We start from the raw sequence: 9322 nt of genomic DNA on the forward strand, positions 1-9322 counted from the left end.
GAGAACCGGAGAGCCAGCGGCAGCCGCGTGCTTCCTGACTGACGCCCAAACACAGTTCTGCACTTGAACGCATTCTAATGCCTCACATGCAAATAGCCACGAAACACACAATCCAGGACATGCAAAATAAGCACCTGAACAGCTCATGAGTGAGTGCGCTCTCTCCTTTGGAAAGCCATAAACAGGGCTACAACAGGAATCTCCCTACTCTCTCTCTGGGAGGTTGGACTGCTTCTCCTAACAGCTATTAATATTGAGTTGGTACCGAGAGCACACACTGCACAATATTTCACAACCAAACTATCAGGACAGAGCTGACCTTTCTCTGAGCATGTATTAGAGCGATACACAAAGAGAGAGAGAGACACAGAGGATGGCACAGTGAGAGAGAGAGAGAGAGAGAGAGAGAGAGAGAGAGAGAGAGAGAGCTATATAGAGAGAGTGAGGCAGAGCAAGTACAGCAGGAATAGCAGCTGTCAACACTTAAGCTCATCCATCACTCTAACCCAATCATCTGTAAGCACTGCCTGGTGAATAACCCAATCACTTGCAAGCATGCACTACTCATAATCCAATCAGAAATAAGGAATCCCAGACTACATTCAACTCCACCTGTCCGCACCACTGAGCTCGTGCCAAGCAAGACGTTGGCCTAGAGGTCACATCAATCTCAGGTCACATCAATAAAGAACATTACTACTGGACATCAATAAAGTTCTGTTCATGAACACCTCTAGAGTGGACATACTGCCTCTCAGAAATATTCTAAACATTATAATTATTTTCCTCTTCTTTGAACCTTCATGCTGGAGAACAGATTCCAGTTACATAATAACAAAAATACTCAATTATCTGCAAGTATTCATATAGTTTATCTCTTGAAACTTAAAAGAAACTTGTTTTGACTGCCTTTTTAACCGCAGTAGATTATGGTGATGTCATTTATATGCCTTTGCCTTTGTATTGCTATTATTACAGTTCCCTATGATTTATTACCAATTGTTAGCTGCTCATCCACCAATGTGTTCTTTACCCAAGAGCAACTTGGTCCTCACCCGCTACACATCAGCAACCTTACTGGTATATTTGAATCCATAGATCTATATTTGAAATATTTTTTTACAAATTATTTTATAGATTTAGCAAATCCCTGAAGTTGGTGGTGAACTATATGAACAAGCTTTCTGTTTTGCTTTGTCATCTGAGTAGATCTAAAATGAATAGAACTTGTATCACTGAATTGCTTTAAAAACCTTCTTCGAACAGTAGAAGCAGACCAAGCTGTTCATCTATGTTTGAAATGAGCTATGGAGTGTTTGAGCATGTTTCGCTATTCTTGTTTGTAATGTGCAGTGTTTGTCTTTGTGAGAATAGCTTACCTGTGCTGCTGCCCTTCTTGGCCAGGGTCCCGTAAAAGAGATTTTAAATATAAGCAAGACTTCTCATGATAAAATAAAGGTAAAATAAAAAAAAAGAGTGTTTTAAAGAAGAAGTAAATAAAAAAGATCTGTAAAAAAAAAGAGAGATGTCCTTCAGAAATTAATTTTAAAAATATACCATTTTCACTCTGTTCAAATGCTTTTCTGTCACTGTTTATCATGTAACTAAATTATGCCAACCAAAAACATATCCAAATCACATATTGGACTGAAGCAACAAGGGTTACGGGGTCGTGTTGCATACACTGGTGTGAATTATAACTATTGGCAGAGAAAGTAAGATGAAATCCTTTGGCCTTTTTCTTCAAGTCTGACATGGGACTTCTGAGTTCTGGTGATAATGAGTTGCAGTATGTAGTTTAATAATATTGACCTTGAAGTTATAAAAATTGAAGAGAAAAAAATTTAAATGCCAACTATTCGTGACTTCAGGAAGTCTGAAAACATTCCAGGAAGTCAATATTTGCCCTTCTCCTCAGACAGGAGGAGGCGGCTGCTCTCTCTCTCTCTCTCTCTCTCTCTCTCTCTCTCTCTCTCTATATATATATATATATATATATATATATATATATATATATATATATATATATATATATATATATATATATATATATATTTCAAGAGATGGCATAATCCAAAGCCAACATTGGGGCTTTAAAACCCAGAGAACACACAGTGCTGAAACTAATAAGTACAGGCAAATTAGATTAATACCCTCCTCCAGAAGTTTCCTTGTGTGAACGGCTTTAAAGACACCAAAGCATAGCTGTAAACTGGAAAGGACATCTACCACGCTTTACGAGAAGGATACAGGGACATATTGATAACATGATTTCTCTAGAGGGGCCGTGGGGCTGGTGTTTAAATAATAGGGAGGTAAATACATACCTGGGTACTGCCAGCATGTTAGAAGGTAAGTGAACATGCGGTGCAGTAATTAGACAGTGACACTTTTTGGTTGGCACTTTGTTTCTGTACTCTAACTCTGGAAATGAAACAGTGGAGGTGAAATGAAACAATAGCAGATGGGCAAAGTGCAGAGTGTTGTTTTTAATTCAATATTCAATACTGCGTGAATCACGGAGGAACCACAGTCTTTCATACATATGTTTTCCACATTATCGGGGGATCGAAGTAATTGAACAAACAAACCAATGTAAATAAAATTGTCACATTTAATATTTGCAGCCCATTACATCACCAGATGCCTTGATGGTTCTATGCCTGAAAACGGGGCCCTTCAACTTTATTTCCTCTTTCGTCTTGTTTTCAGTGAGTAAAATGCCAACTCAGTCAGACTCGGGTTGGGCAATTGCTTTGGCCAGTCAGGAAACCTCCACTTGGCCCCAAACAACCCCATAGTTGACATGAACAGCGTTAGGTCAGTGTCCAGCTGCAAAGTCATCCATCTACTCAGTTTAGTTGGATCTGAGTAGCTCTCTACACTGTACTCAGAACAGATGAATATTCACTCGAAAGGAAACAGGCATTGTGCTTTAACCTCAGTCGTTTCAAACACACACTGCCCTGGAGTAGAGCCCCAGCAGGGGCTCCTGCCTCGCCCCCCACCCCCACGTCTGGGCCAGGCTCCGGCTACCCTGAACTGGATTAAGCAGTTTAGAAGATGAATGAATGAAGGAATGCCCTGGAGTACAAAGCCATAACAATAAAATCCACACCTCTTTCCAATTACTTATAGATCGCTTTGTATCTACATTGCGCGTTGTCAGCAGAAATAACAATTTTGACTTTACTGCGTCGATACTTATGGAAGGAACTATATAGTGCATGGATTGAAAGGATGCACACAGAACGCCCAGCGTGCGCACGGCCGCCGAACGGAGTGGAGCGGGCCGTCCCCGCCACGTGCTTCAGCCGCAGCACGTGTCCGCGCTCACGTCCTGCTGCTCTGCTTTTTTATTCCCATCTCCACATCACGTCCGGCGCCTTCGGACTCCAGAACCTCCGCGACAGATCGGGGATAATAGGCTTCTGGATAATAGGCTCGCTCACGACGCACTGCGTATGACGGCAGGATCCCTGTTAACGGCCGTTTCCCTTACAGTTAAACAGCAGTTTTACACACGTTGTGCTAGTTATTCAAAGAAGAACTGGCAGCCAGGAGCGAAGAGGGAAGGAGACAGAGAGAAAACAAAGCCTTTATTGGTGAAGGACCCAGGCTGTGAATGAATTTTTCTGTAGCGGCAACACACGCCTTACTTCGTCAGTATGGTGTATGTATTTCATTGCCATTACTAAAAGACCAATTCATTCTGTAGGGCATACAATCGATCCCACCACAATTGGCTTTCTCCAGTCCCTCATGCGGCTATGCAAGCGCGCGTGTGGGCGTGTGCGCATTTCTCAGCACATCGATCCTCCTGCCACCTGCCACAGGGATTTTATTAGCACTCCTGCCACCCCGGCCACTTACACACTCGTTATTTCCCTCGTCAGAGTGGTCTCCACAGCGACACGAAACCCTCCATCTTCGGGGGAGGGGGGGGTCGAGAGGTCATTGAGGCCAGCCATGGACTCTCACTCCACCGTCCCCTGAGTTGCAAGACAGCCAGGATCCACACTGTGCTCAGGTTTCCCAAACCTCCGGGGTGTCAGTCTAACGCGGGATTGTGAGATGCCTAAACTAAACAAGTGACCACCACTCAAAAATGGAGTAGAATCATTTTTATTAAAACTGAACTATTTTAAGTTTAGAATGTTGAGGCACATTTACATACAAATTTAGGGCACCGCACATATTGAAACCATGCATTTCATATTTTCTGAAATGTTGACTCCTAATGAGACAAGGTAAAGCCAATTTTCTCAAATTAGACAAGGTTTTAGTTTTTTTTTCACCTCAATTTAGAGACTTTCATTTTCTTTTTAATATTCACCATTCTTTAAAGCCATTAGGCAAAAGCTACCGCCACTCTCTAAAGACAAAGTAACTACCTAGTGTTTCATTAGAGGCAAAAATAAGTAATAACCTTTGGAAAGCTGGGTGAAGCTTTAAAACATGAATTGCTACTCGAATGCGAAGGTCTCCTTGACATTTCACAGCACTGCACAAGCTTCTCATCCACTGTCGCACTTTCTCTTGTCTGAGAGAAGCGAAGGGTGGCCTCGTGACATTTACCAAAGCCATCAGGCACAGCAAAATGACATTCCTAAAGCAGCAGTAGAAGCAGAGGGTGTTCTGTTAGGAAGAGCTCGTTTGATCTGCTCAACTCCTACAGGAACTACACTTAAAAAAAAACAAAAAACTTTGATTTGCTGATAAAGCTACAGTATTCTTCTTGCAAAATGAGGTTATATGACTTCAGCCATATGGAATTACTGCTCGGTTTACGAAAGGAGGGCAGGCATCAGTACAGCATGCATTTTAACGCTTCTGGAACCTGATTCTTTCATGCACAAAGAAAGTGTACACAAAAGAAAACCAGAACAGCACACACAGATGGCTTGCTAAAGTGAATGTTTGACCTCTGCATGGAATGTACTTGAAAATCACTTACAATTCTAAACATGTAATCCATCTGCTCTAAGGGTATATTTTTCAAAAGTAACCCCACCAACCCTTTATAAGAAAAGAAAAACATTGAAGCATTCTTTGACCAGCACGGACCATCCCTACCAGAGCGTTAAAAGTTTTTAAACTACAGTATTGGCCATCAGCCAGGACCTGTCAGAGTCCAGGAGCACAGCAGGACAGATGGGATGTGTGGAGGAATAGAAAGTCCGCCCCTCATTCACTCACTCACTATGAGCTAAGAATACTACAGTACCTTCAACAGGGACTCCAGGCATTTCTGTACTGGTCTCTTGGAAGACAGCCATTATTGCACCACGCTTGGCTCTCTTTGAAAGGTTACGCTTGTGGGAGCTATGGAGGATGACAGTGCTAGAGCTAATTAGTTTAGAACTATGACTTTTCTGACTCTTGCTTTCAGGGACCGGCCTAACAGTACTCTCCAGTGCGCCAGGACACCCACCCCCCCCAGCCAACCCCAACTACCAAACCCTCCCCAAACCCAAGGAAATTCAGCAGTTTCTTCCGCACATTTCCTTCTTTCACAGACAATCACACAAACAAATGAGAATTACCACAATTTTCTCTGTACAAGGTAGATAAGTGTCCTTTATTGTACTACTGTACATAACCATAAAGAACAAGGAAACAGAAGCACTGAGGTTATAGTCCAACTGTATTTAAGGGAAAAAAAAAGGGAATTTGGCAAACACGTAGAGACAAAATTGTGCGGTTTAGCCTCTCTACTTGAGCTTGGTTGGAGAAAAGGACACTGTGGGGAAGAAATGTGCGGCTGGTCTTCAGCTTGCCCTTGGGTACCTTAGTGTCCAGAAGGCTGACAAGTGGCTTTAGAAGTCGGGACGGTCTTTCTTCAGTTTGCTGTAGTCCATGTTCACTGCAAAGAACTGAGCACAAAAAAGGACACCCTCACCATAACAGTTGATCACTGACTTAGAAAAACGGTCATGAAGTGAGGGAGGAGAAATGCAAAATTCTGAATTTAATGACAACCAGCCACCTTAACAAGCTCTTTGGAAAATTCAATAAGTTCGAACCGTGTTTAAGTGTGTAACTTAACTCTGTATCAAATTCACATTAAGGAGACTGCTCGATTAGATTTGTGACTAGTAATGGAGTTTGCATAAAATGAGCTTATGTGGGGCTTAATGAATTAAACTCATTAAGATTGGAGATTAGGTTCTGATACGGTCATTCGCTCTTGCCAGAACTCTTAATTTGATCCCCTTAGGCAACATGGCAACAGTGCAAAGCTTAGACAAGTCCCAACACTCGGCTGCTTCTGGGTAAAGCTGGGAATACCCTGCATAATTTCCCCTCATCTTTGCCGTCACACACCAGTTTTCAAAACTAATGAAATCCTTAGCTTTCAGTTACAAACACTTAACAGCAAAATCCTGAGACGTGAGCAGTTCTTTAATGGACATATTTTAAAATGTTTGTGTATCTACTGTTCAATGAATATTTCTTAATGACCCTAAAAGTCTGTTTATTCATTATACTCTTTTTGGGTGTTAAAATATGTATTAAGGTCATAATTATTAATGCATAATTTGCCAAACAGGTTTAATATGTAGTAAAAATAATTTTATTTATTTATATTTATATATATATATATATATATATATATATATATATCCATAAATAAACACCACTCTTCTGGATGCTGCATTGGACTCTGAAGTGTTTAGTCTTCCTACCTTGTACTGATCATTGGGCCCAAGTTTGTTCCAGGGCTCAGGGTTGTTTTTTTTGTCCCAGCTGTGAATGAAAAATTAAGGCATGCTTGAACTAACAGCACAAAACAGAGCATCACTGTGCCTTCAGCCTCAAGGAAAAGCTAAAGCAACCCAACATACCCATCTCAATAAATTACTGTAAACATACAAAAATGACTGTCCATCTACATTCTAATGTGTAAACATTTACTCTAGCTCATGCATACGATGTCTTATTGTTTTGCACATTTATCAAACTATAAATCAGCCATGATCATACAGCACTGGTCCAAAAAGGTCAAAACTTAAGAGTGCATTTTGAACCCACCAGTAAGCCTTTTTACTTATACTGGACAAAGTCTCGTCATTTGAGCACATTTAGCAGTCTTTCTTTGATGCAACAGGCATCGCTATTTGAATGCATCCACAAATCAAAGCTGGATACACTGTGTTGATCTGTAATAATAGTGCTACTGAATCTTACCAGACATCGGGGTTACGGAGGCCCAAGCGAGCCAGGTACGAAAGGGACATAGTACAGCCTCCCCCAATGAAGATGAAAAGGGGGATCAACTAAGCAGAGGAAGACAGTGGAGAAATTTACATGACAACAGGGAATTTATCTGCCTTCCACAAATCTTCTGCCAAAAAAAAAAAAAAAAAGTGTCTCGTTAATCTGACCTTGACCAGTCAGCGGACCACGCATTCAACAGCCAAGTGGATATTTTAAATAGCATTTTTTAAAAATGAAAAAGGACACTCTCAAATATACGCTCCTGGATGCGCATTTGCAACTCATTGCAAATACACTTGAAGTTCTTGTAATGCGTCTTTTATTGACAATTCATAATACACATTAAATTATATATCTTTCCAGCCAACAAAATGTGCGACAGACACAAGACAACTATACCCAGACAGCTGTTTCTAGTAATACCCTAGCCTGTCCACGCTACAGGTCTCGCCCTTGAGGCCTTGCTTTGGGTGTCATAGCAAACGCTTTCCAATTCATTAGTATTTTTAATGTATATATACACACACACACATAACTAACTGATGTAACGTAATGTAGCGCATGTTAACGCCTATAACCCCATAAATGCAATCAAAAACGTAAAGGTGTTATCGAATCATACACTTAACAGCTTTATTTAACCAAGTTAGCAATCTGTCACTGCTAGCACTTAGGGGTCGCGTCTAAAAACGAATCACAAGTACAACTCTTTGGGTCGTGGTCGCTACGAAACACGTGAAAATTGTTAGCTGCCTAGCCATCGAGCTTTTCAAATAATATTTAAATTTTTGTAAATACGGAGTTCTGTGCGTGGGACATTTAAACAACCAAAAAATGTTTGCCAGTACAAAAAAATGAAGACAAAAGAGTAGCCAGCCATCTTGCACTTAGCTAACTAGATAACTAGCTAGATTCAGCTAACACGGTAGCGTTAGCTATCGTGCTAACGACCTAATATTATTAGTAAAACTCAGCCGCAACAAACAGTCACTAGGTACAATGTTCTGAATACCTTTAATACTTACACTGGGGTGGCTTTTAAGTTGTCGACCAATAGTAGCCAGCATCCTTGCAAACCGAAATTTTAACCTCCCAAAATTTGTAGAAGTGCTGAGCAGCTAACCGGATTAGCGACGGCCTGGGCAAGGTACACGTAATTCTACCGGGCGAGAGGCAACGTCGCAACATGAAGGCGACAAACTCAGAGGTACTTCATGGTGTGCCTGTCCCGACTCTTCTGCAGCTATTGGCATGTGTACTTTACATTACATTAATATTTTCTCAATCTGAAAAGGACTGTATTAAAAGTTAAATTTTATGTTTTGACATAATTTATTTAGGTTATTTTCCAAGGGCAAACCCTGGACGCCCAAACAAAACCATCTCCCATTTCCCTAGATGCTGATCCAGGTTGAACTTGAGGGATATTTGTTGTTAAGTGTTTGCATACAATTTGCATGGGAAATTGTATTCCTATAATTACTCTCTATGAAATGGGCGTTGTAATTTACATCTAGTGAATTCCATCAGTAGTGAATGGTCTGGTTAAGGGCAATATAGGTCAGGCAGCCTTTCCACTCTGCACACACGATAATGGTCCTTATATGGTGTAAACTGATCTGTGATACTTAATTACCTTAATACTTAATTAAAAATCAGTTAGAAAGATACTATTACTATATTAATAATTCATACATGAAAGGGTTAAAATTATGACTGCACCTAAGAAACTAAAATATAACAGCTACACGGCGAGAGCGAGAAGCATCTCCGCCAAGACCCTTAGGGCAGGTTGTTTAAACGGTGAGTTTGGAAATGTGGTTTTGCTGCTCCGCCAGTTTTCCTCTGCTCCCTCTTTTAATCAGATTGTCTTCCCTGACACCCACTCGTGTTTGTTTCCGTGCAATTTCATTTTCTGCTGTGAATTGAACATTAACCTTTCTTTGTAGAGAGTCCTGGTTAAGCAAACAGAGGCAAACGATGATACTGCCGAGTTGTGTCACGAATACAAAAGCGGAGAAGAACGATCCCACAAGGGACACCTGACCCGGTTTAACTCATCCTGTTTTTCAATAAATTCATATCAAATCGAGAAATCTGC

General features: G+C 40.9%; 1 protein-coding gene across 1 annotated transcript; it reads right to left on the reverse strand.

The window, feature by feature from the left end:
• Positions 1–5551: 5551 nt before the first annotated feature.
• On the reverse strand, positions 5552–8415 carry coxfa4a (cytochrome c oxidase associated subunit FA4 a). The gene is made up of 4 exons (XM_026997823.3): positions 8247–8415; positions 7192–7280; positions 6690–6750; positions 5552–5876 (listed from the first exon to the last, which is right to left on the reverse strand). The coding sequence occupies exons 1-4, from the start codon at positions 8286–8288 to the stop codon at positions 5820–5822; spliced, it is 249 nt and encodes an 82-aa protein (XP_026853624.2). The 5' UTR covers positions 8289–8415; the 3' UTR covers positions 5552–5819.
• Between the last annotated feature and the right edge of the window lie 907 nt (positions 8416–9322).

The sequence above is a fragment of the Electrophorus electricus genome, chromosome 3, assembly GCF_041902795.1.
Source record: "Electrophorus electricus isolate QZ-2024a chromosome 3, ASM4190279v1, whole genome shotgun sequence".
Classification (NCBI taxonomy): Eukaryota; Metazoa; Chordata; class Actinopteri; order Gymnotiformes; family Gymnotidae; genus Electrophorus; species Electrophorus electricus.

Bases quoted from the DNA above. Each gene is read 5' to 3' on its own strand.
- coxfa4a (XM_026997823.3), bottom strand. From the start codon at position 8,288: ATGCTGGCTACTATTGGTCGACAACTTAAAAGCCACCCCAGT. The intron at 7,281-8,246 runs GTAAGTATTAAA...TCCTCTGCTTAG, and splicing joins AACTTAAAAGCCACCCCAGT to TTGATCCCCCTTTTCATCTT. The intron at 5,877-6,689 runs GTAGGAAGACTA...TTTTGTGCTCAG, and splicing joins GGCCCAATGATCAGTACAAG to TTCTTTGCAGTGAACATGGA.